The following is a 27500-nucleotide window of genomic DNA, read 5'->3' as shown; positions in this document are numbered from 1 at the left end:
CTTCATAGTTCCATACCGGAGAGAAACCTACATTTTGTTTTCCTCTATACAGTCTGGAAGAAGAACTGACAGTACCTTTAGGAGTTTCTTTTCAACTAAATACACGTTTGGGGCTCGGGAACATCAACACTTCGTTTAGTTCCAGATATTTGTTCTACTCATGTGAGACACGTTACCTGTTTATTTGACCTTTGTTTCTATTCCTTATTTATTTTCTGCATTCCTTTCATCCCCGGTAACGGCGGATGCCCCCTTCTTCTCACGTGAGTGTGCGACGGTTCCCCGGTCAGAAATACCAAGGAGTTGTTGAGAATTACTGCGGTCTGTAGACAGCAACAGTTTTCACATGACAAGAGACTGACGCTGACAGAGTTGCGTTTAAGACTTGTTGCTCTTCGGCATTTAACGGGTCGCCATGAACTTTTTGCCGTTATCATCTTCTCATCATTCATTACGGTTTACTTTCTCGAGATCATGAGATTAATTCAATATGTCATGCTGCTCTTTGTGTTTTGGTGAGGCGATCCACTTTTTATTGTCATGTTTTTATCTCACTCACACACGTATGACACATCACATGTCATGAGGAGTGCTTGTGACAAAAAACAGATGTCGCATTGGTTTTCAGTAAGGCGCTTTCAGGACATTTCAGTTCAATACTATTACTTTCTACAGTTACAGTATGAGACTAATGCATGTTTCTCTTTCTTTTCTTGCTGTAGTTGTTTCTCTTTGTTAAACTATAGGCTCTACTATTCTCATTTACTCATACCCAAATTGTCCCTTGTGTGGTAAGTATATATGAAATATAAATTAATATATCAAATATATATTTGAACCTTTATCTTAATAGTAGGAAACACATTTTACAGCTGAAAGCAGAATTGTAGCATACAGAAGCTCACATACAAATAAATGAGAAACTAAACAACCGGTTTAAAATGCTAAATAGAAGGTAGGCCTACTGCTGTTTGTGCTACCTGTCAGTCTGGGTAGGACAGCAGAGCATTGGGCTGTTGTACTACCTGTCAGTCTGGGTAGGACAGCAGAGCATTGGGCTGTTGTACTACCTGTCAGTCTGGGTAGGACAGCAGAGCATTGGGCTGTTTGTACTACCTGTCAGTCTGGGTAGGACAGCAGAGCATTGGGCTGTTGTACTACCTGTCAGTCTGGGTAGGACAGCAGAGCATTGGGCTGTTTGTACTACCTGTCAGTCTGGGTAGGACAGCAGAGCATTGGGCTGTTGTACTACCTGTCAGTCTGGGTAGGACAGCAGAGCATTGGGCTGTTTTACTACCTGTCAGTCTGGGTAGGACAGCAGAGCATTGGGCTGTTGTACTACCTGTCAGTCTGGGTAGGACAGCAGAGCATTGGGCTGTTGTACTACCTGTCAGTCTGGGTAGGACAGCAGAGCATTGGGCTGTTTTACTACCTGTCAGTCTGGGTAGGACAGCAGAGCATTGGGCTGTTGTACTACCTGTCAGTCTGGGTAGGACAGCAGAGCATTGGGCTGTTGTACTACCTGTCAGTCTGGGTAGGACAGCAGAGCATTGGGCTGTTGTACTACCTGTCAGTCTGGGTAGGACAGCAGAGCATTGGGCTGTTGTACTACCTGTCAGTCTGGGTAGGACAGCAGAGCATTGGGCTGTTGTACTACCTGTCAGTCTGGGTAGGACAGCAGAGCATTGGGCTGTTGTAGGAGGATCTGGGGTTAAAGTAGAAGTTTGTGGCTGAATCTTGTGGATCTGCCACTGACAGGCATTCTGTGTGTGTGTGTGACATAGGCATTCTGTGTGTGACAGGCATTCTGTGTGTGTGTGTGAGACAGGCATTCTGTGTGTGTGTGTGACAGGCATTCTGTGTGTGTGTGACAGGCATTCTGTGTGTGTGTGACAGGCATTCTGTGTGTGTGTGACAGGCATTCTGTGTGTGTGTGACAGGCATTCTGTGTGTGTGTGACAGGCATTCTGTGTGTGTGTGACATAGGCATTCTGTGTGTGTGTGTGACATAGGCATTCTGTGTGTGTGTGACATAGGCATTCTGTGTGTGTGTGACAGGCATTCTGTGTGTGTGTGACATAGGCATTCTGTGTGTGTGTGACATAGGCATTCTGTGTGTGTGTGACAGGCATTCTGTGTGTGACATAGGCATTCTGTGTGTGTGACAGGCATTCTGTGTGTGTGACATAGGCATTCTGTGTGTGACATAGGCATTCTGTGTGTGTTGTACTGTTCTGTTGTAGGTACCATTGATTTAACCTTTTATCATCCTAAGTGGAAGAGGACACGCTCTCCCCACGATGACCAATGAGACCCCAGTTGACCCCTACATCTTCACCACTGACCTCCTGCCTCTTGACCCTCGCTTCCTTCCTCCGCTGGCCAATGGGCTGCTGGGTTGGAGGGTGTACGGTGACATCATGCACATGGGCGGAGTCTATAACGGCGAGGGCGGGGACTGTCACCGTGCCAATCTCCCCTGTCCTCTGGCTGTGAGGATGGATATAGATGAGGTGGAAAAGGCAGGGCATCTGCAACACTCCTACAGTCTAGATACACACACGGGTACGTTGGTACAGTCTAGACACACGGGTACGTTGGTACAGTCTAGACACACACAGGTATGTTGGTACATGTGGTTCACTGCAGATCAAGAACAGATGATGAGGTCTGTGTATTCTACATGTAAAGGGCTGAATACCATGTGCTGACACATTCATCATCACTTTATTTTTAACCTTTATTTAACGAGGCAAGTCGGTTAAGAACTCATTCTTATTTACAATGACGGCCTAGGAACAGTGGGTTAACTGCCTGTTCAGGGGCAGAACGACAGATTTATATGTACATATTCTTATTAATTCCTTTACACTTGTGTGTATTAGGTAGTTGTAGTGGAATTGTTAGTTAGATTACTTGTTAGATATTACTGCAAGGTCGGAACTAGAAGCACAAGCATTTCGCTACACTCACATTAACATCTGCTAACCATGTGAATGTGACCGATAACACTTGACTTGAGGTAGCCTCGTTTGAATTAAATTGTTTCCAAGCTTTACAGTTGTATCACTGCATTTGTGTCTGTCTGTCTCTGTCCTCTCCTCTCCAGGTATATTCACCCACTCTCTGAGGACAGTTAGTGTTATTGCCTCCCAGTCTCTCTACACCCATCGACACCATCCCAACCTCTTGGTCATGGAGGTCCTGCTGATTCGTCAGGGCACCTCCCGGGAGCCAATCACAATCAAGCTGGACAGTAGGTTCACGCCTCAAAGCGATGACATAGTGTTCCATTCCGAACCGGACTACAAAGGAGCCAGGTGAGAATAAATGGAGAACTAGGAAGGAAGGGAGAACTAGGAAGGAAGGGAGAACTAGGAAGGAAGGGAGAACTAGGAAGGAAGGGAGAACTAGGAAGGAAGGGAGAACTAGGAAGGAAGGGAGAACTAGGAAGGAAGGGAGAACTAGGAAGGAAGGGAGAACTAGGAAGGAAGGGAGAACTAGGAAGGAAGGGAGAACTAGGAAGGAAGGGAGGAACTAGGAAGGAAGGAAGACTAGGAAGGAAGGGAGGACTAGGAAGGAAGGGAGAACTAGGAAGGAAGGGAGAACTAGGAAGGAAGGGAGAACTAGGAAGGAAGGGAGGACTAGGAAGGAAGGGAGGACTAGGAAGGAAGGGAGGACTAGGAAGGAAGGGAGGACTAGGAAGGAAGGGAGAACTAGGAAGGAAGGGAGAACTAGGAAGGAAGGGAGAACTAGGAAGGAAGGGAGAACTAGGAAGGAAGGGAGAACTAGGAAGGAAGGGAGAACTAGGAAGGAAGCTAGATGGACAGAAACAGAAAGATTCAATGGCCTTCTTGTTTGTAGCAGCAGTGAGCTGTAGTTGCTTTCCCATTGGGTTTATACAGCCTTTCTCCGTGTTGTTTTTCACTTGGTAATATGATAGGTGTGTCAGTTGTACTGTTTCGGTAGATCAAAAGACTGAAACACCAGGTCCTTTATTCATATCTACTCATTATAATCTAACAAGCCAAACTGATCCTAGATCAGCATTCCTACTCTTAGACTTGATCATCCTGTGTTTTATGTACACTGAACACATTTTTTTATTTTTAAATGCAACAATTTCAGCTCATATAAGGCAATCAGTCAAATACATTCATTAGGCCCTAATCTATGGATTTCACATGACTGGGAATACAGATATGCATCTGTTGTTCAGATACCTTAAAACAATAGGAGTGTGGATCAGAACACCAGTCAGTATCTGGTGTGACCACCTTTTGCCTCATGCAGCATGACACATCTCCTTCACATAGAGTTGATCAGGCTGTTGATTGTGGGATGTTGTTCCACTCCTCTTCAATGGCTGTGTGAAGTTGCTGGATATTGGCGGGAACTGGAACACCCTGTCGTACAAGTCGATCCAGAGCATTCCAAACATGCTCAATGGGTGACATGTCTGGGGAGTATGCAGGCCATGGAAGAACTGGGACATTTTCAGCTTCCAGGAATTGTGTACAGATCCTTGAGACATGGGGCTGTTCATTATCATGTTGAAACATGAGGTGATGGCGGTGGATGAATGGCACGATAATGGGCCTCAGGATCTCGTCACGGTATCTCTGTGCATTCAAATTGCCATCAATAAAATGCATTTGTTTTCCTTTTCCGTAGCTTATACCTGCCCATACCATAACCCCACCACCACCATAGGGCACTCTGTTCACAACGTTGACATCAGTAAACCGCTCGCCCACACGACGCCATACACGCTGTCTGCCATCTGCCCGGTACAGTTGAAACCGGGATTCATCCCTGAAGAACACACTTTTCCAACGTGCCAGTCGCCATCGAAGGTCAACATTTACCCACTGAAGTCAGTTACGATGCTGAACTGCAGTCAAGTCAAGACCCTGGTGAGGACGAAGAGCACACAGATGAGCTTCCCCGAGATGGTTTCTGACCATTTGTGCAGAAATTATTTGGTTGTCCAAACCCACAGTTTCATCAGCTGTCCTGGTGGCTGATCTCAAACAATCCCGCAGGTGAAGAAGCCAGATGTGGAGGTCCGATTTGGTTGAGGTTGGGGTGATTGTGGAGGCCAGGTCATCTGATAAAGCACTCCATCACTCTCCTTCTTGGTCAAATAGCCCTTACACAGCCTGGAGGTGTGTTGGGTCATTGTCCTGTTGAAAAACAAATGATAGTGGGACTAAGCCCAAACCAGATGGGATGGCACCATCACACCTCCTCCTCCATGCTTCACGGTGGGAACTACCTATGCGGAGATCATCCCTTCACCCACACTGGGACACGGCGGTTGGAACCAAAAATCTCCAATTTGGACTCCAGAACAAAGGACACATTTCCACCAGTCCATTGCTTGTGTCCACATGTCCATTGCTCGTGTTTCTTGGCCCAAGCAAGTCTCTTCTTATTATTGGTGTCCTTTAGTAGTGGTTTCTTTGCAGCAATTCCACCATGAAGGCCTGATTCACACAGTTTCCTCTGAACAGTTAATGTTGAGATGTGTCTGTTACTTGAACTGACTGAAACATTTATTTGGGCTGCAATTTCTGAGGCTGGTAACTAATGAACTTATCCTCTGCAGCAGAGGTAACTCTGGGTCTTCCTTTCCTGTGGCGGTCCTCATGAGAGCCAGTTATTTCTAATGAACTTATCCTCTGCAGCAGAGGTAACTCTGGGTCTTCCTTTCCTGTGGCGGTCCTCATGAGAGCCAGTTTAATCATTGCGCTTGATGGTTTCTGCGACTGCACTTGAATAAACTTTCAGAGTTCTTGAAATGTTCTGTATTGACTGACCGTCTTAAAGTCATGATGATGGGGCGGCAGGTAGCCTAGTGGTTAGAGCGTTGGACTAGTAACCGGAAGGTTGCAAGTTCTAACCCCCGAGCTGACAAGGTACAAATCTGTTGTTCTGCCCCTGAACAGGCAGTTAACCCACTGTTCCTAGGCCGTCATTGTAAATAAGAATTTGTTCTTAACTGACTTGCCTAGTTAAATAAAGGTTAAAAAAAAAATGTAAATGTAAAAAAAAACACTGTCATTTCTCTTGGCTTATTTGAGCTGTTCTTGACATAATATGGACTTGGTCTTTTACCAAATAAGGCCATCTTCTGTATACCACCGCTAGGGAAATGGTAGGGAAATAAACCATTCAGCATTTAAACAACATGTCATTGTATTAAATCATTATAGTCTATAAATGCATATAGACTGTGACTTACTTTATAATTAAATACAAATTAAGCGAAAAATGCCTTTGGCTCAGTCTACAGTGCTTTTTGAGTTCATTTTTAGAAACAGCAGTTTGGCCAGTCTGGGGCTTCAGGCTCATATGATGGTTCCTGGAGAGCTGGACAGCAGTGGAGATTATCCTCTCCAGACTTGCAGAGCCACTGGGGATGCTCAACACCCTTTAGGCCTCTCTTGCCAGGCTGGCCAGAGATGCAGAGTTATATATTTTTTTCTTCTATAGGTAGGCCTAAAGGTTTTTTTTTATTTTTTTTTAGGTAAAATAACCCATTCAAAATGGAGAGCTCCTTGAAAGTTGGAATATGCCAGGTCTATTTGGCCAAAATTAATCATGGCCTATTGCACAGATCACAAAGAAAGGAACCTTTAAAGAGATCGCATTTTTTGTTTGTTTATAAATACTTTGCTACAATGACACACTTATCTATTGGAGGCGGATTATTGTAGAGAAATGAACATTGTGTTTTGTGACAAAACTGCACATTTTAGAGTGGCCTTTAATTGTTCCCAGCACAAGGTGCATCTGTGTAATTGTCATGCTGTTTAATCGGCTTCTTGATCTGACACACCTGTCAGGTGGATGGATTCTCTTGGCAAATGAGAAATTCTCACTAACAGCGATGTAAATAAATGTCTGCATAACATTTGAGAGAAATAAGCTTTTTTTTGTGCGAATGGAACATTTCTGGGATCTTTTATTTCATCTCATGAAACATGGGACCAACACTTTACCTGTTGTGTTTTATATTTTAGTTCGGTGTATATTTCCACACTATGAGGTTGGAATTCTACTGTGAAAGTGTGATAATGATGATCTAGATAATGGTGATAACGATGATGATGGTGATAATGATATTGATAATGATGATAATGATAATGCCCTTTTAGTGTACAAGCTGTTTGAAAGCTGTGACATCCCCAGGCAGTACGTTTGTTAATAGACCAATAAGAAAGAGTTCCAAACCTCTCAGCCAATAACAGCTAGTTTTGAGTTTTCCCCCTCCCCACTCAGACCACTCCCAGACAGGCTTAAGCAAAATTTTGGCTTGAGAAATTGCTCTTTGCTAACAAGATATTTTTGTTTGTTTTAATTTAAAATGATAAAAAAACAATCACAGTAAGGTACTTAATTGTTACCCAGAAATGATTTAATATTGAGATAAAAACTGCTGCATTGGACCTTTCTAATTACAAAAGTCCCCAGCATTCAGCTCAGCTCACAATCACCCTTTTCCTTCCCTAGTTACATCCAGGGCCAGACCACCACGGCTGAGGTCTCTGGTGGCGTCTGTCCCAGCGTCCACATCATCTGGACCCCCATCACCCCTTCCCTTACCCTGCTGCCCGACCAGGCCCAGTCCCGCTGGGGGTTCATGGTGGCGGTGGCGGGCAGTCAGGACAGCGTACAGGCTCACTACGACACAGGTAAAGAAAGGGAGTGAGCTCAACTATCCTCCTGCGTCTCATAATGATGAAAACTAACTTGATGAAGTTGCAGCTGAGGTCTCCGCTGCGGTACATGTAGTAGGACATGTCGGACTGAGGCTCGTTAGGACAAGAGGTGTGGCTTTACTCCATAATTAGAGAACACGACCAGAACATAATAAGAACACGACCAGCCCCGTCAAGTTAACGTCAGTTTAACTCAGCCATTACAGTAGTGATATAGGTGTAGTAGTGTAGTAGTGATGTAGGTATAGTAGTGATAAAGGTGTAGTAGTGATGTAGGTGTAGTAGTGATGTAGGTATAGTAGTGATAAAGGTGTAGTAGTGATGTAGGTGTAGTAGTGATGTAGGTGTAGTAGTGATGTAGGTGTAGTAGTGATGTAGGTGTAGTAGTGATGTCGGTGTAGTAGTAGTGTAGTAGTGATGTAGGTGTAGTAGTGATGTAGGTGTAGTAGTGATGTAGGTGTAGTAGTGATGTAGGTGTAGTAGTGATGTAGGTGTAGTAGTGATGTAGGTGTAGTAGTGATGTAGGTGTAGTAGTGATGTAGGTGTAGTAGTGATGTAGGTGTAGTAGTGATGTAGGTGTAGTAGTGATGTAGGTGTAGTAGTGATGTAGGTGTAGTAGTGATATATAGGTGTAGTAGTGATATATAGGTGTAGTAGTGATGTAGGTGTAGTAGTGATGTAGGTGTAGTAGTGATATCGGTGTAGTAGTAGTGTAGTAGTGATGTAGGTGTAGTAGTGATATCGGTGTAGTAGTAGTGTAGTAGTGATATAGGTGTAGTAGTGATATAGGTGTAGTAGTATAGTAGTGATATAGGTGTAGTAGTGATATAGGTGCAGTAGGGTAGTAGTGATATAGGTGTAGTAGTGATATAGGTGTAGTAGTATAGTAGTGATATAGGTGTAGTAGGGTAGTAGTGATATAGGTATAGTAGTGATATAGGTGCAGTAGGATAGTAGTGATGTAGGTGCAGTAGTGATGTAGGTGCAGTAGTGATGTAGGTGTAGTAGTGATGTAGTAGTGATGTAGGTGTAGTAGTGATGTCGGTGTAGTAGCAGATGTGGTGTAGTAGTAGTGTAGTAGTGATGCGATGCAGGTGCAGTAGTGATGCAGGGTGCAGTAGTGATGTAGGTGTAGTAGTGTAGCAGTGATGTAGGTGTAGTAGTGATGTAGGTGTAGTAGTGATGTAGGTGTAGTAGTGATGTAGGTGTAGTAGTGATGTCGGTGTAGTAGTAGTGTAGTAGTGATATAGGTGTAGTAGTGATATAGGTGTAGTAGTAGTGTAGTAGTGATATAGGTGTAGTAGTATAGTAGTGATATAGGTGTAGTAGTGATATAGGTGTAGTAGTATAGTAGTGATATAGGTGTAGTAGTGATATAGGTGCAGTAGGGTAGTAGTGATATAGGTGTAGTAGTGATATAGGTGTAGTAGTATAGTAGTGATATAGGTGTAGTAGTGATATAGGTGTAGTAGGGTAGTAGTGATGTAGGTGTAGTAGTGATATAGGTGTAGTAGTGATGTAGGTGTAGTAGTGATGTAGTAGTGATATAGGTGTAGTAGTATAGTAGTGATATAGGTGTAGTAGTGATATAGGTGTAGTAGTATAGTAGTGATATAGGTGTTGTAGTGATATAGGTGTAGTAGTGTAGTAGTGATGTAGGTGTAGTATGGTAGTAGTGATATAGGTGTATATAGGTGTAGTAGTGATATAGGTATAGTAGTGATATAGGTGTTATAGTGATAGGTGTAGTAGTGATATAGGTGTAGTATAGTAGTAGTGATATAGGTGTATATAGGTGTAGTAGTGATATAGGTATAGTAGGTGTAGTAGTGATAGGTGTAGTAGTGATATAGGTGTAGTAGGGTAGTAGTGATATAGGTGTAGTAGTGATGTAGGTGTAGTAGTGATGTAGTAGTGATATAGGTGTAGTAGTATAGTAGTGATATAGGTGTAGTAGTGTAGTAGTGATGTAGGTGTAGTATGGTAGTAGTGATATAGGTGTATATAGGTGTAGTAGTGATATAGGTATAGTAGTGATATAGGTGTTATAGTGATAGGTGTAGTAGTGATATAGGTGTAGTATGGTAGTAGTGATATAGGTGTATATAGGTGTAGTAGTGATATAGGTATAGTAGGTGTAGTAGTGATAGGTGTAGTAGTGATATATAGGTGTAGTAGTGATATAGGTGTAGTAGTGATGTAGTAGTGATATAGGTGTAGTATGGTAGTAGTGATATAGGTGTAGTAGTATAGTAGATGTAGTAGTGATATAGGTGTAGTAGTAGTGATATAGGTGTAGTAGTGTAGTAGTGATAGGTGTAGTAGTATAGTAGATGTAGTAGTGATATAGGTGTAGTAGTAGTAGTGATATAGGTGTTAGCACAGTGGGTACATCATTAGATGTTTTATCATCCAGGACCACTTTGGAAACAAGTGTTTTAATGAATACTTCTAAGTGGGGATACAGTATATTGGACATATTATTGATTATGTTTTTTACCAATAAAAAAATAAAAAAGAAACTTGTCATGGCAACGAGCGTAAACATGTTAACAGCTCTGGAGCTGATGGCCAATGGGAACCTTCGTCCCTCGCACCTCCGGGCGTGGGAGGAGCTGTGGGCGGGCAGCACCCTGGAGCTGACTGGTCCAGACGACCTGAGCAGGGCTCTGATTGGCTGCATGTTCTACCTGCTCAGTGCCTTCCCTTCGTTGCACGAGGCGCCCGGTCATTTCGGCGGCGTCAGTCCTGGAGGACTGTCTAACGGGGGGTCAGGGCAAGACTACTGGGGACACGTGTTCTGGGACCAGGTGAGGACAATGTTCTGTTTATTTGATGATGTATCTAATGAAGAGAAAGGTGGTTAGTTGACCCATCAGGTGTACTGGATTACAACACATAAGTGGAACTGGCTGTATTCAAGGAGAGGGTTCATTGTCAAATCAAATCAAATTTATTTATATAGCCCTTCGTACATCAGCTGATATCTCAAAGTGCTGTATAGAAACCCAGCCTAAAACCCCAAACAGCAAGCAATGCAGGTGTAGAAGCACGGTGGCTAGGATAAACTCCCTAGAAAGGCCAAAACCTAGGAAGAAACCTGTGTTAGGCTAACCTCTACCTACTGAACCACGTGTCTTTTAGTGTGACTGAAATGTCCCTCGCCCTCTGTCTCCCTGTATAGGACACTTGGATGTACCCCAGTATTGGTCTCTTCTACCCTCAGTTAGCACGGGCCGTGCTTGAGTACCGGGTGAGGACAGTAGATGGCGCTAAGGACAATGCTGAGAAGCAAGGCTACAAGGTACAGGCTTCTCTCTCTGAAGCCATGTGTTCACACCCTCCCTATTCACAGTCAGGCTTCGTGGTGATCTTCTGGATGCAAGTTTTATATTCGGTGTCATATTAAAAAAAAAATGTTTTAGGTACAGTATAGTGACTATAGGATTTCAGCTTCACGTAGAAACCTGTATCTTGGTCATACTGTGTGTTGTTGAGTGTCATGTGAACGCCTACCCTACAGTTCCTTAAAGGAAGTATTCACACACCTCCACCTACTCCACATTTTGGTTGTTGTTACATCCTGAATTCAAAATGGATGAAATATATTTTTATTTTTCACCTATCTACACACAGTATTGATACACCATCCACAGTGTTATTAATAACGTCACCGTGCTTAAAGAGATATTCAATGTCTGCTGTTTTTTACCCATCTACCAATGGGTGCCCTTCTTTACAAGGCAGTGGAAAACCTCCCTGGTCTTTGTGGTTGAATCTGTGTTTTAAATTCACTGCTCGACTGAGGGACCTTACAGATAGTTGTATGTGTTGGGTACAGAGATGAGGTAGACGTTCAAAAATCATGTTGAACACTTATTTGACATGCAGTGAGTCCATGCAGCGTATTATGTGACTAGTTAAGCACATGTTTACTCCTGAACTTATTTAGGCTTTGCCATAACAAACGGGTTGAATACTTATTGACTCAAGGCATTTTTATTAATTTGTAAAGATTATGGGGTATTGTGTGTAGACCAGTGACACAACATCTACATTTAATCCATTTTAAATTCAGGCTGTAAACAACAACGTGGAAAAAGTCAGGAGGTGTGAATAGTTTCTGAAGACCCTGTTAGTGGTCCCACAGGATCATGCATCACACACTAAAAATGTATTCCCTCGCTGTACTTATAGGTGTGATGTGTTTGTAGTGTGTGGTGGTGTGTTTGTAGTGTGTAGTGTTGTGTTTATAGTGTGTAGTGGTGTGTAGTGTGTTGTGTTTGTAGTGTGTTGTGTGTTGTGTTTGTAGTGTGTGGTGGTGTGTAGTGTTGTGTTTATAGTGTGTGGTGGTGTGTTGTGTTTGTAGTGTGTGTAGTTTAGTGTTTGTAGTGTGTGGTGGTGTGTTGTGTTTGTAGTGTGTGTAGTTTAGTGTTTGTAGTGTGTGGTGTTGTGTTTATAGTGTGTGGTGGTGTGTTGTGTGTAGTGTTGTTTGTAGTGTAGTGTATGTGGGTCAGTGTGTTCTGTTCTGATGAAAGAGATATTATGTTGTCCTCCTAACAGGGACTAAAGTTCCCGTGGGAAAGTGCTGTGTCAGGGAGAGAGGTGTGTCCTGAAGATATATACGGACAACAAGAGATCCACATCAACGGAGACGTTACTCTGGCCTTCCAGCACTACCTCTACCTCACACAGGTAACACCTGACCCCAGCACTACCTCTACCTCACACAGGTAACACCTGACCCCAACACTACCTCTACCTCACACAGGTAACACCTGACCCCAACACTACCTCTACCTCACACAGGTAACATCTGACCCCAACACTACCTCTACCTCACACAGGTAACATCTGACCCCAACACTACCTCTACCTCACACAGGTAACCCCTGACCCCAACACTACCTCTACCTCACACAGGTAACACCTGACCCCAACACTACCTCTACCGCATCACAGGTAACACCTGACCCCAACACTACCTCTACCTCACACAGGTAACACCTGACCCCAACACTACCTCTACCGCATCACAGGTAACACCTGACCCCAACACTACCTCTACCGCATCACAGGTAACACCTGACCCCAACACTACCTCTACCTCACACAGGTAACATCTGACCCCAACACTACCTCTACCTCACACAGGTAACATCTGACCCCAACACTACCTCTACCTCACACAGGTAACACCTGACCCCAACACTACCTCTACCTCACACAGGTAACACCTGACCCCAACACTACCTCTACCTCACACAGGTAACACCTGACCCCAACACTACCTCTACCTCACACAGGTAACACCTGACCCCAACACTACCACTACCTCACACAGGTAACACCTGACCCCAACACTACCACTACCTCACACAGGTAACACCTGACCCCAACACTACCACTACCTCACACAGGTAACACCTGACCCCAACACTACCACTACCTCACACAGGTAACACCTGACCCCAACACTACCACTACCTCACACAGGTAACACCTGACCCCAACACTACCACTACCTCACACAGGTAACACCTGACCCCAACACTACCTCTACCTCACACAGGTAACACCTGACCCCAACACTACCTCTACCTCACACAGGTAACACCTGACCCCAACACTACCTCTACCTCACACAGGTAACACCTGACCCCAACACTACCTCTACCTCACACAGGTAACACCTGACCCCAACACTACCTCTACCTCACACAGGTAACACCTGACCCCAACACTACCTCTACCTCACACAGGTAACACCTGACCCCAACACTACCTCTACCTCACACAGGTAACACCTGACCCCAACACTACCACTACCTCACACAGGTAACACCTGACCCCAACACTACCTCTACCTCACACAGGTAACACCTGACCCCAACACTACCTCTACCTCACACAGGTAACACCTGACCCCAACACTACCTCTACCTCACACAGGTAACACCTGACCCCAACACTACCTCTACCTCACACAGGTAACACCTGACCCCAACACTACCTCTACCTCACACAGGTAACACCTGACCCCAACACTACCTCTACCTCACACAGGTAACACCTGACCCCAACACTACCTCACACAGGTAACACCTGACCCCAACACTACCTCACACAGGTAACACCTGACCCCAACACTACCTCACACAGGTAACACCTGACCCCAACACTACCTCACACAGGTAACACCTGACCCCAACACTACCTCACACAGGTAACACCTGACCCCAACACTACCTCACACAGGTAACACCTGACCCCAACACTACCTCTACCTCACACAGGTAACACCTGACCCCAACACTACCACTACCTCACACAGGTAACACCTGACCCCAACACTACCACTACCTCACACAGGTAACACCTGACCCCAACACTACCACTACCTCACACAGGTAACACCTGACCCCAACACTACCTCTACCTCACACAGGTAACACCTGACCCCAACACTACCTCTACCTCACACAGGTAACACCTGACCCCAACACTACCTCACACAGGTAACACCTGACCCCAACACTACCTCACACAGGTAACACCTGACCCCAACACTACCTCACACAGGTAACACCTGACCCCAACACTACCTCACACAGGTAACACCTGACCCCAACACTACCTCACACAGGTAACACCTGACCCCAACACTACCTCACACAGGTAACACCTGACCCCAACACTACCTCACACAGGTAACACCTGACCCCAACACTACCTCACACAGGTAACACCTGACCCCAACACTACCACTACCTCACACAGGTAACACCTGACCCCAACACTACCTCACACGTAACACCTGACCCCAACACTACCTCTACCTCACACAGGTAACACCTGACCCCAACACTACCTCTACCTCACACAGGTAACACCTGACCCCAACACTACCTCACACAGGTAACACCTGACCCCAACACTACCTCACACAGGTAACACCTGACCCCAACACTACCTCACACAGGTAACACCTGACCCCAACACTACCACTACCTCACACAGGTAACACCTGACCCCAACACTACCACTACCTCACACAGGTAACACCTGACCCCAACACTACCACTACCTCACACAGGTAACACCTGACCCCAACACTACCACTACCTCACACAGGTAACACCTGACCCCAACACTACGACACACAGGTAACATCTGACCCCAACACTACCTCTACCTCACACAGGTAACACCTGACCCCAACACTACCTCTACCTCACACAGGTAACACCTGACCCCAACACTACCTCACACGGGTAACACCTGACCCCAACACTACCTCACACGGGTAACACCTGACCCCAACACTACCTCACACAGGTAACACCTGAACACTACTACCTCACACAGGTAACATCTGACCCCAACACTACCTCACACGGGTAACACCTGACCCCAGCACTACCTCACACAGGTAACACCTGACCCCAACACTACCTCACACAGGTAACACCTGACCCCAACACTACCACTACCTCACACAGGTAACACCTGACCCCAACACTACCACTACCTCACACAGGTAACACCTGACCCCAACACTACCTCACACAGGTAACACCTGACCCCAACACTACCTCTACCTCACACAGGTAACACCTGACCCCAACACTACCTCACACGGGTAACACCTGACCCCAACACTACCTCACACAGGTAACATCTGACCCCAACACTACCTCACACGGGTAACACCTGACCCCAACACTACCTCCACTCACACAGGTAACACCTGACCCCAACACTACCTCACACAGGTAACACCTGACCCCAACACTACCTCTACCTCACACAGGTAACACCTGACCCCAACACTACCTCTACCTCACACAGGTAACACCTGACCCCAACACTACCTCTACCTCACACAGGTAACACCTGACCCCAACACTACCTCACACGGGTATGGTCACATCTAGGCCAGTCATCTACATTCACAGCCGGCTCCCTAGCGCTTCTCATTTGGGCCTAGTTATTTTCTGATCTGAAAGGTCGGCAAAGGTATAAGCTGCTTCCACCATATCACCTCCACTTTAAAGACCTGCAACCTGTCTCTCTTCTAGGACATGTCTATGTTCACAGAGGGGCGTGGCAGCGAAGTGATTTGGGGCGTGGCTGATTACTGGGTTTCCAGGGTAACCTGGAGCGCTGAAGAACAGAACTACCACATCTTAGGTAAAGACATGTTTAGAAATTGTCATGCCAGCTGATGTCAGCTTATTGCTAGTACTAACTTTAATGATAGCTAGTTTGAGGTTAAAATGTACTGACTGTGACTGTGATATTCAGTTGTCTCACCTGTAGTTATCTCACCCGGGGGCCATCTTAAAATGAATCCACTCTGGATAAGAGCGTCTGTTAAATAACAAATGTATTGCAACTGATTTCGTTGTCAAGCACACTAGGTAAGCTACTTAGCTTATTGGTCGTAGCAACCCTGTTGCTTGAGTAAACACGAGTATGCAAGACATTTACCAAAGTATCTCTGTCTGTTTTCTGCCAGGTGTCATGCCCCCCGATGAGTATTACTACAACGTCAACAACTCGGTGTACACAAACACTGTGGCCAAGTTCAGGTACCAGAGGGGTGTCATACGAAGCTACATTCAGAAAGTATTCAGACCACCTGACCCTATTCCCCAATTTGTTACGTTACAGCCTTATTCTAAAATAGATTAATTAAAACAAGTTCCTCGTCAATCTAAACACAATAAACCATAATGACAGGTTTTTAGACATTTTTGCAAATTTTGTTTAAAATTTAAAAAAAAAAACAGTAATAGTTTATTTACATAAGTATTCAGACCCTTTGCTATGAGACTTGAAATTGAGCTCAGGTGCATCCTGTTTCAATTGATCATCTTTGAGATGTTTCTACAACTTGATTGGAGTCCACCTGTGGTAAATTCAATTGATTGGACATGATTTAGAAAGGCAAACACCTGTCTATATAAAGGTCCCACAGTTGACAGGTGCATGTCAGAGCATGAACCAAGCCATGAGGTTGAAGAATTGTCCATAGAGTTCAGATACAGGATTGTCTCGAGGCACAGATCTGGGGAAGGATACCAACAAATGTCTGCAGCATTGAAGGTCCCCAAGAACACAGTGGCCTCCATCATTCTTAAATGGAAAAAAGTTAGGAACCACCAAGACTTTTCCTAGAGTTGGCCGCCCGGCCAAACTGAGCAATCGGGGGAGAAGGGCCTTGGTCAGGGAGGTGACCAACAACTCAATGGTCACTCTGACAGAGCTCCAGTGTTCCTCTGTGGAGATGGGAGAACCTTCCAGAAGGACAGCCATCTCTGCAGCTCTCCACCAATCAGACCTTTATGGTAGAGTGGCCAGACGGAAACCACTCCTCAGTAAAAGACACATGACAGCCCGCTTGGAGTTTGTCAAAAGGCACCTAAAGGACTGACCATGAGAAACAAGATTCTCTGGTCTGATGAAACCAAGATTGAACTCCTTGGCCTGAATGCCAAGCGTCTGGAGGAAACCTGGCACCATCCCTACTTGAAGCATGGTGGTGGCAGCATCATGCTGTGGGGATGTTTTTCAGAGGCAGGGACTGGGAGACTAGTCAGGATCGAGGGAAAGATGAACGGAGCAAAGTACTAAGAGATCCTTGATGGAAACATGCTCCAGAGTGCTCAGGACCTCAGACTGGGGTGAAGGTTCACCTTCCAACAGGACAACAACCCTAAGCACACAGCCAAGACAACACAGGAGTGGCTTCAGGACAAGTCTCTGAATGTCCTTGAGTGGCCCAGCCAGAGCCTGGAATTGAACCTGATCGAACATCTCTGGAGAGACCTGAAAATAGCTGTGCAGCGACACTCCCCATCCAACCTGACAGAGATTGAGAGGATCTGCAGAGAAGAATGGGAGCAACTCCCCAAATACAGGTGTGCCAAGCTTGTAGCATCATACCCAAGAAGACTCGAGGCTGTAATCGCTGCCGAAGGTGCTTCAACAAAGTACTGAGTAAAGGGTCTGAATACTTATTTTTTTAATGTATAATAATTGTATAACATTGTTTTTGCATTGTCATTATGGGCTATTGTGATGTCATTATGGGCTATTGTGATGTCATTATGGGCTATTGTGATGTCATTATGGGCTATTGTGATGTCATTATGGGCTATTGTGTGTAGATTGATGAGGGAAATATTGTTTTGATCAATTTTAGAATAAAGCTGTAATGTAATAAAATGTGGGGGGAAATCAAGAGGTCTGAATACTTTCCCAATGCACTGTAGATTTACTCAGGCTTGTCTAACACCAACCAGCTTCAGTTAGCTTCACATTCCAGCTCAGGCTTCCACTAACCAGCTTCAGTTAGCTTCACATTCCAGCTCAGGCTTCCACTAACCAGCTTCAGTTAGCTTCACATTCCAGCTCAGGCTTCCACTAACCAGCTTCAGTTAGCTTCACATTCCAGCTCAGGCTTCCACTAACCAGCTTCAGTTAGCTTCACATTCCAGCTCAGGCTTCCACTAACCAGCTTCAGTTAGCTTCACATTCCAGCTCAGGCTTCATAACCAGCTTCAGTTAGCTTCACATTCCAGCTCAGGCTTCCACTAACCAGCTTCAGTTAAGCTTCACATTTCCAGCTCATGGCTTCCACTAACCAGCTTCAGTTAGCTTCACATTCCAGCTCAGGCTTTATCTTAACCAGCTTCAGTTGAAATGGGCTTTTCAGGCTTCCACTGATTTGCTTACTGATTGTTAATGCCATCTTTGAGGCTTCATGCCCAAGCAACGTCACTGGATATTGCCCAAGCCCTCATGCTTATCAATGCCGCTAACTCTAGCAGGCTTGTAACTGCGTGTGCATTTCACACATGGCTAGTCGAACACCGAACTCTTCATTGAGACAACGCTGAAACATCCAATCCATGGGCCGAGTCAGTGAAAGTTATCTTAATTCACCAGGCGATGGTGTGAAATGGGCTTTTAGAAGTGCCATCTTGATTTGATTACTGATTGTTAATGCCATCTTTGATGTGCTTATCAATGCCCAAGCACCCCCCCAAGCTTATCAATGCCCAAGCACCCCCCCAAGCTTATCAATGCCCAAGCACCCCCCTTATCAATGCCCAAGCACCCCCCTTATCAATGCCCAAGCACTTATCAATGCCCAAGCACCCCCCAAGCTTATCAATGCCCAAGCACCCCCCAAGCTTATCAATGCCCAAGCACCCCCAAGCTTATCAATGCCCAAGCAACCCCCAAGCTTATCAATGCCCAAGCACCCCCAAGCTTATCAATGCCCAAGCACCCCCAAGCTTATCCCCCAAGCTTATCAATGCCCAAGCACCCCCAAGCTTATCAATGCCCAAGCACCCCCAAGCTTATCAATGCCCAAGCACCCCCCCCCCACTCCTTTCCCCCTTCTATCTGTGGAACAGCTTGTTGTGGCCATAGACATACAATCCTTAGAAGAGTTTTAGAACCTCTGAACCTGACAATTAGGCTGTTAAACACTAACAATGGCTGCCAGTCTTGACCTGAAAGGGAACTGCCATCTATGGATAATATGTCTATGGTTGGATGTGGCTGTCATTGGCCTTTCACACATTTTGTTAAATATAATCACGTGTAAAACGTACAGTTTGGAAAGCAAATGCTGTCATAACTAAATGTGATATTTTAACATGACTGTATTTTTTTTCTTTACACACTTTTTTTGTTATTCAAACAAATGTGATCGGTCGATTCTGATTTAATTGGTCCTCAACTCGTGACTCAGACCCCTTCATTCAGGAGTTAGCCTTTTAGTTAGCCTGCATCGGAGCAGGTTAGTTCTGACTCAGACCCCTTCATTCAGGAGTTAGCCTTTTAGTTAGCCTGCATCGGAGCAGGTTAGTTCTGAAAGATTCATTACCATAAAAATGTACCTGGCTAAAATATTATCCCGAGTTGAACTCCGAGTTGACCAAAGTAACGTTTACATTTAACACATCAGAGACTTACAGGAGCAATTAGGGTTAAATGCCTTGCTCAAAGGCACAGCAACACACTTTTCACTTAGTCGGCTCACGGAATCGAACCAGCGACCTTTCAGTTACTGGCCCAACGCTATGAACCGCTAGACTACCTGCCGTCCCAATTACGTGGCTATTTCCTCAAACATGCTTCGTAGGATACCCCCCCCCCATCAGCTATTTCCCAATCTCACCTTATTTTCCATAGACCTTATTCATGTGGAAGCCAACGTCGTTCCACATCCAGGCTTTTTGCCTGTAAAAAGCGGGAGCTCCCTTTTTTTATATATATATATTTTTAAAGTCTATGAAAAACATTGTAAATGATAACATCAAGTACTTTCTTTCTCATCTCTTACCCAGTCTGGAGTTCGCTGTGGAGTTGGCTGCCCTGCTGAAGTACCCTGCTCCTCGGGAGTGGCAGCAGGTAGCAGACAAGATCAAAATCCCTTTCGATCAGAAGCAGAAATATCATCCTGAATTTGACGGCTACAAAAAAGGCGAGTGTTTCCCCCACTGCCCACGTTCACTTAGCTGTCTGTTTAAAGGTGTGATGTTAGATAGAGCTCGTCATTTCAGTAATAAGGACATGTAACACATGCAGTGTCATTGAGTCTCCGCTTTTTCAATTTTAATTTGACTTTCTCCCAGGACAATTCGTGAAGCAGGCTGACACAGTGATGCTAGGCTATCCCCTGGGTCTACCTATGACCCCTGAGGTCAGGAGAAATGACCTGGAGTTCTACGAGGCTGTCACAGACCCTGGTGGTCCAGCTATGACATGGGTATGTCACATACTGGTATTACCCACTGCCAAGAACGGGTCAATTTATCAACTGTACTGTTGAAAGGGGTACCTACCTACAAAGGGGACTTTATAACACATAACCCATACATAACCCATGCATAACCCATGCATAACCCATGCACAACCCATGCACAACCCATTCATAACCCATACACAACCCATACATAACCCATTCATAACCCATACATAACCCATTCATAACCCATTCATAACCCATTCATAACCCATACATAACCCATACATAACCCATACATAACCCATTCATAACCCATTCATAAGCATTTTTTTCTACTACATGAACAGTATACATGAATGTGTTCTGAAATTACTGGTAGAGTTACTCAGTACATAAGCAGTTTTTTTTCTAGGGTGCAGTCAGTTGGGGATGAATGCAGTAGTTGGGGATGTAGAAGGGTGTTATCAGTTGGGGGTCTGAAGTGTTACTGGTAGAAGAGTTACTCAGTTGTAGAAGGGGGTGTAGAAGGGTGTCAGTCAGTTGGGGGTGTAGAAGGGTGTCAGTCAGTTGGGGGTGTAGAAGGGTGTCAGTCAGTTGGGGATGTAGAAGGGTGTCAGTCAGTTGGGGATGTAGAAGGGTGTTACTCAGTTGGGGGTGTAGAAGAGTGTTACTCAGTTGGGGGTGTAGAAGAGTGTTACTCAGTTGGGGGTGTAGAAGGGTGTCAGTCAGTTGGGTGTGTAGAAGGGTGTCAGTCAGTTGGGGGTGTAGAAGGGTGTCAGTCAGTTGGGGGTGTAGAGTTGGGGGTGTCAGTCAGTTGGGGGTGTAGAAGGGTGTCAGTCAGTTGGGGATGTAGAAGGGTGTCAGTCAGTTGGGGATGTAGAAGGGTGTTACTCAGTTGGGGGTGTAGAAGAGTGTTACTCAGTTGGGGGGGGGTGTAGAAGGGTGTCAGTCAGTTGGGGGTGTAGAAGGGTGTCAGTCAGTTGGGGGTGTAGAAGGGTGTCAGTCAGTTGGGGGTGTAGAAGGGTGTCAGTCAGTTGGGGGGGTGTAGAAGGGTGTCAGTCAGTTGGGGATGTAGAAGGGTGTCAGTCAGTTGGGGATGTAGAAGGGTGTCAGTCAGTTGGGGGTGTAGAAGGGTGTCAGTCAGTTGGGGGTGTAGAAGGGTGTCAGTCAGTTGGGGGTGTAGAAGGGTGTCAGTCAGTTGGGGATATAGAAGGGTTTTACCAGCCTCCTGAGTGGTGCAGAGGTCTGAGGCGTCTACAGCCTGGGGTTAGATCCCATATATAATATATAATCATTTTTTACAGAAGATGAGTTTTACCTAGTTGGGGATGTCGAAGCCCATTTGTCAAGTGTGTTTGTCTCTGTATGGTGCCAGGGTATGTTTGCAGTGGGCTGGCTGGAGCTGGGGGAGGTGGAGAAGGCTGGACATCTACTCCAGAAGTGTTTCAAAAATATCCAGGGACCATTCCAGGTCAGAATGAGAAAACGCTCTGTCTCTCTCTCTGTCTCTCTCTCTGTCTCTCTCTCTCTCTGTCTCTCTCTCTCTGTCTCTCTCTCTCTCTGTCTCTCTCTGTCTGTCTCTCTCTGTCTCTCTCTCTCTGTCTCTCTCTCTCTGTCTCTCTGTCTCTCTCTCTGTCTCTCTCTCTGTCTCTCTCTCTCTCTGTCTCTCTCTCTCTGTCTCTCTCTCTGTCTCTCTCTCTCTCTCTCTGTCTCTCTCTCTCTGTCTCTCTCTCTCTCTGTCTCTCTCTCTCTCTCTCTCTGTCTCTCTCTCTCTCTCTCTCTCTCTCTGTCTCTCTCTGTCTCTCTCTGTCTCTCTCTCTGTCTCTCTGTCTCTCTCTCTGTCTCTCTCTCTCTCTCTGTCTCTCTCTCTCTGTCTCTCTCTCTCTCTCTGTCTCTCTGTCTCTCTCTCTGTCTCTCTCTCTATATATCCCTGTCTCTCAATTCAATTCAAGGGCTTTATTGGCATGGGAAACGTGTTAACATTGCCAAAGCAAGTGAGGTAGATAATATATAAAGTGAAATAAACAATACAAATTAACAGTAAACATTACACATACAGAAGTTTCAAAACAATAAAGACATTACAAATGTCATATATATATATATATATATATATATATATATATATATATATATATATATATATATACAGTGTTTTAACAATGTACAAATGGTTAAAGGACACAAGATAAAATAAATAAGCATAAATATGGGTTGTATATTTACAATCGTGTTTGTTCTTTGCTGGTTGCCCTTTTCTCGTGGCAACAGGTTACAAATCTTGCTGCTGTGATGGCACACTGGAATTTCACCCAGTAGATATGGGAGTTTATCAAAATTGGATTTGTTTTCGAATTCTTTGTGGATCTGTGTAATCTGAGGGAAATATGTGTCTCTAATATGGTCATACGTTGGGCAGGAGGTTAGGAAGTGCAGCTCAGTTTCCAACTCATTTTGTGGGCAGTGAGCACATTGTTTCCTTAAGTTTGGGTCAGTCACAGTGGTCAGGTATTCTGCCACTGTGTACTCTCTGTTTAGGGCCAAATAGCATTCTAGTTTGCTCTGTTTTTTTGTTAATTCTTTCCAATGTGTCAAGTAATTATCTTTTTGTTTTCTCATGATTTGGTTGGGTCTAATTGTGCTGCTCTCTCTCTATATATCTATTTCTTTCTCTTTTCTCTCTATACTCACACACACAGTATGTGTCACATTAATGTCTCTCAGGTATGGAGTGAATCGTCAGATGGTTCTGGGGCGGTGAACTTTCTCACTGGTATGGGAGGATTCCTGCAGGCTGTTCTGTTTGGCTACACTGGATTCAGGTCCGTTATATCCACCACACATCACTTGGCTTGAAACCAAACTGTCATATAGCGGCATCATAAGACGTACATTATACTATTATTGCAGAATACAAGTGTATGTACCTACTTCCTGTCTTAATTAAAGAGATTCTTCAGTACTTTTGTATACTTTCTAGACAGTAGTTCTGAACGTAGCGCTCGCGAGCCAAAAGCCCCCCCCCCCAAGACAATGACATACTACGTCATATATGTACGTCGTGTCTCTCTCTGTCTGCTGTGTCGACGGAGCCGTTGGGCCCGCCCTACAACCTCATTGGATAACGCTGGGCAGGCCTCTTGCTAGCTGTCACACAAATTGGCTAGAACTCCAATTGCTAGGGGGCTGGCCCACGTGGGGAGAAGTGTAGGGGAAATCGTGCAGCATAGCTTCAAGAAAACAGTCGCTTTCCAACTAGGGAAATTGTGAATAATTGAGGTTAGACAAAAATTATGCTCCTAGATTATGAATGAATGATCTACACATTGACATATCAGCCATCAAAGTTTTAAAAAAAATACTTTCTTAGTGTCCACAATACCAGAGAATGTCTTTAACTGTTGGGACATAAGGCAACAATGAGCTCCTCTGTGAGGGGATCTGCAGTATGTACCCTTCTCTCGTTTTCATTTTCCTTCTCAGAGTACAGAAGGATTGTCTGGCCTTCGCCCCTTCCATCCCTGATGACATCACTCAGCTGTGTATCCGGGGGATCAGTTACCTGGGCAACAAGATGGACTGGCTGGTGAGGGGACAGGAAGTTTACATCATACTGAGAGAGGGAGCAAAGCATGCTGGGAATACCAAACCCTGCGCTCTGCAGGTGGTCCTCAAGAACTCTGGGACCAAGATCCCTCTTATACCAGGTAAACTCTATTCTATTCCATTTTATTTTACTCTCTACCAACTCACAAATGCTGAAACTGAGCCTTCAAATACTGTATGGATATTATAGTAAAGTTATAATTACATACTGTATGGATATTACCGTAAAGTTATAAATACTGTCTGGATATTATAGTAAAGTTATAATTAAATACTGTCTGGATATTATAGTAAAGTTATAAATACTGTATGGATATTACCGTAAAGTTATAAATACTGTATGGATATTATAGTAAAGTTAGAATTAAATACTGTATGGATATTATAGTAAAGTTATAATTGTTATGAAGGCACACACACACATTCAGATTTTCTCGTTGTTTTGGGGTGAGGAAAAATCGGTAACACTTTACTTGGAACCTAGTGTTATAACACATTATGTAACGGTTATAACATATTATGACATGGTTATGACCATGTTATGTAACGGTCATAACCATGTCATATGTTATAACATGTTATGTAACGGTCATAACCATGTCATAATGTTATAACACGTTATGTAACGGTCATAACCATGTCATAATGTTATAACACGTTATGTAACGGTCATAATATGTTATAACACGTTATGTAACGGTCATAACCATGTCATATGTTATAACACGTTATGTAACGGTCATAACCATGTCATATGTCATAACCATGTCATAATGTCATAACACGTTATGTAAAGGTCATAACCATGTCATATGTCATAACCATGTCATAATGTCATAACACGTTATGTAACGGTCATAACCATGTCATATGTTATAACACGTTATGTAACGGTCATAACCATGTCATATGTTATAACACGTTATGTAACGGTCATAACCATGTCATATGTTATAACACGTTATGTAACGGTCATAACCATGTCATATGTTATAACACGTTATGTAACGGTCATAACCATGTCATAACCATAACACGTTATGTAACGGTCATAACCATTCATATGTTATATGTGTCATAACACGTTATGTAATGGTCATAACCATGTCATATGTTATAACGTTATGTAACGTTATGTCATATGTTATACGTTATGGTAACAGTCATAACCATGTCATATGTTATAACATGTCATATGTCATAACCATTATGTAACCATGTCATATGTCATAACCATGTCATAATATGTTATAACACGTTATGTAACGGTCATAACCATGTCATAATATGTCATAACACATATTTAGACCTGTTGTGACATAAACATAAAAAGAAACGTCCCTTTTTCAGGACAATTTCTTTCCAAGATCATTTGTAAAAGTCCAAATAACTTCACAGATCTTCATTGTAAAGGGTTTAAACACCGTTTCCCATGCTTGTTCAATGAACCATAAACAATTAATGAACATGTACCTGTGGAACGGTCGTTAAGACACTAACAGCTTACAGACCGTAGGCAATTAAGGTCACAGTTATGAAAACTTAGGACACTAAAGAGGCCTTTCTACTGACTCTGAAAAACACCAAAAGAAAGATGCCCAGGGTCCCTGCTCATCTGCGTGAACGTGCCTTAGGCATGCTGCAAGGAGGCATGAGGACTGCAGATGTGGCCAGGGCATTAAATTGCAATGACCGTACTGTGAGACGCCTGAGACAGCGCTACAGGGAGACGGGACAGACAGCTGATAGTCCTGGCAGTGGCAGACCACATGTAACAACACCTGCACAGGATCGGTACATCCGAACATCACACCTGTGGGACAGGTACAGGATGGCAACAACAACTGCCCGAGTTACACCAGGAACGCACAATCCCTCCATCAGTGCTCAGACTGTCCGCAATAGGCTGAGAGAGGCTGGACTGGGGGCTTGTTGGCCTGTTGTAAGGCAGGTCCTCACCAGACATCACCGGCAACAACGTCGCCTATGGGCACAAACCCACCGTCGCTGGACCAGACAGGACTGGCAAAAAGTGCTCCACTGACGAGTCGCGGTTTTGTCTCGTTCTGTGCGTGATTTCCTGCAAGTCAGGAATATCAGTGTTCTGCCATGGCCAACGAAGGGCCCGGATCTCAATCCCATTGAGCACGTCTGGGACCTGTTGGATCGGAGGATGAGGGCTAGGGCATGTCTGGGAATTGAAATGTCTGGGAACTTGCAGGTGCCTTGGTGGAAGAGTGGGGTAACATCTCACAGCAAGAACTGGCAAATCTGGTGCAGTCCATGAGGAGGAGATGCACTGCAGTACTTAATGCAGCTGGTGGCCACACAAGATAATGACTGTTACTTTTGATTTTGAACCCCCTTTGTTCAGGGACACATTATTCCATTTCTGTTAGTCACATGTCTGTGGAACTTGTTCAGTTGATGTCTCAGTTGTTGAATCTTGTTATGTTCATACAAATATTTACACGTTAAGTTTGCTGAAAATAAACGAAGTTGACAATGAGAGAACGTTTATTTTTTTGCTGAGTTTATATTGCGTTAATTTATGGCAGGTTATGACACCTGGTTAATATAAATATATTTGATATAATAAATAAAGGTCATTATGTTTGTTTCCTCAGGAAAACCAGTGACTTTCCCACGGGAGTCTGGAATGATCTGTAAAGTGGATGGTGCCTTATCCTGCTGGCCCATGTGAGGACCATCCCTGTCAAACCCCATCGCCTTCTACCCACAGTACCTTCCATCTACAGTACCTTTTCCATACAGTACCTTCTATATACAGTACTTTCTATCTACTGTACCTTTTTACAGTACAGTACTTTCTATCTACAGTACTGTACCTTCTATCTACAGTACCTTCTATCTACAGTACAGGGCCTTCTATCTACAGTACCTTCTATATACTGTACCTTTCTACAGTATCGTCTATCTACAGTACAGTGCCTTCTATCTACAGTACCTTCTATCTACAGTACAGTATTTTCTATCTACAGTACAGTACCTTCTATCTACAGTACAGTATTTTCTATCTACAGTACAGTACCTTCTATCTACTGTACCTTTCTACAGTACAGTACCTTCTATCTACAGTACAGTACCTTCTATCTACAGTACAGTACTTTCTATCCACAGTACCTTCTATCCACAGTACCTTCTATCCACAGTGCCTTCTATCTACAGTACCTTCTATCTACAGTACAGTACCTTCTATCTACAGTACAGTACTTTCTATCCACAGTACCTTCTATCCACAGTACCTTCTATCCACTGTGCCTTCTATCTACAGTGCCTTCTATCCACTGTGCCTTCTATCTACAGTGCCTTCTATCTACAGTGCCTTCTATCTACAGTACATTGCCTTCCATCTACAGTATCTTCTATCTACA

General features: G+C 44.3%; 1 protein-coding gene across 7 annotated transcripts; it reads left to right on the top strand.

Annotated features, from left to right (window-relative positions):
• On the top strand, positions 1 to 26936 carry pgghg (protein-glucosylgalactosylhydroxylysine glucosidase). Of its 7 annotated transcripts, XM_042301972.1 has the most exons (16): positions 3 to 515; positions 723 to 791; positions 2276 to 2565; positions 3110 to 3320; positions 7519 to 7700; positions 10284 to 10537; positions 10912 to 11031; positions 12291 to 12422; positions 15809 to 15920; positions 16249 to 16321; positions 20099 to 20235; positions 20387 to 20520; positions 21875 to 21970; positions 23224 to 23321; positions 23983 to 24206; positions 26733 to 26936. In XM_042301972.1, the coding sequence occupies exons 1-16, from the start codon at positions 475 to 477 to the stop codon at positions 26807 to 26809; spliced, it is 2250 nt and encodes a 749-aa protein (XP_042157906.1). In that variant the 5' UTR covers positions 3 to 474; the 3' UTR covers positions 26810 to 26936. The 7 variants fall into 7 exon arrangements, with proteins under 7 accessions (XP_042157912.1, XP_042157906.1, XP_042157907.1 ...); XM_042301973.1 differs by lacking the exon at positions 723 to 791; XM_042301974.1 differs by lacking the exon at positions 723 to 791 and having other exon boundaries at positions 2244 to 2565.
• Positions 26937 to 27500: the final 564 nt, after the last annotated feature.

This window comes from Oncorhynchus tshawytscha, linkage group LG19, assembly GCF_018296145.1.
Source record: "Oncorhynchus tshawytscha isolate Ot180627B linkage group LG19, Otsh_v2.0, whole genome shotgun sequence".
In the NCBI taxonomy this organism is placed as follows: Eukaryota; Metazoa; Chordata; class Actinopteri; order Salmoniformes; family Salmonidae; genus Oncorhynchus; species Oncorhynchus tshawytscha.
Note: the sequence above shows the minus strand (reverse complement) of the source record. Positions and strands in the feature narration are given on the sequence as shown.

Coding starts and splice junctions, on each gene's coding strand:
- pgghg (XM_042301972.1), top strand. CDS start 475: ATGAGATTAATTCAATATGTCATGCTGCTCTTTGTGTTTTG. Junction 15,921..16,248: donor ACAGAACTACCACATCTTAG/GTAAAGACATGT, acceptor GTTTTCTGCCAG/GTGTCATGCCCCCCGATGAG. Junction 23,322..23,982: donor TTTGGCTACACTGGATTCAG/GTCCGTTATATC, acceptor TTTCCTTCTCAG/AGTACAGAAGGATTGTCTGG.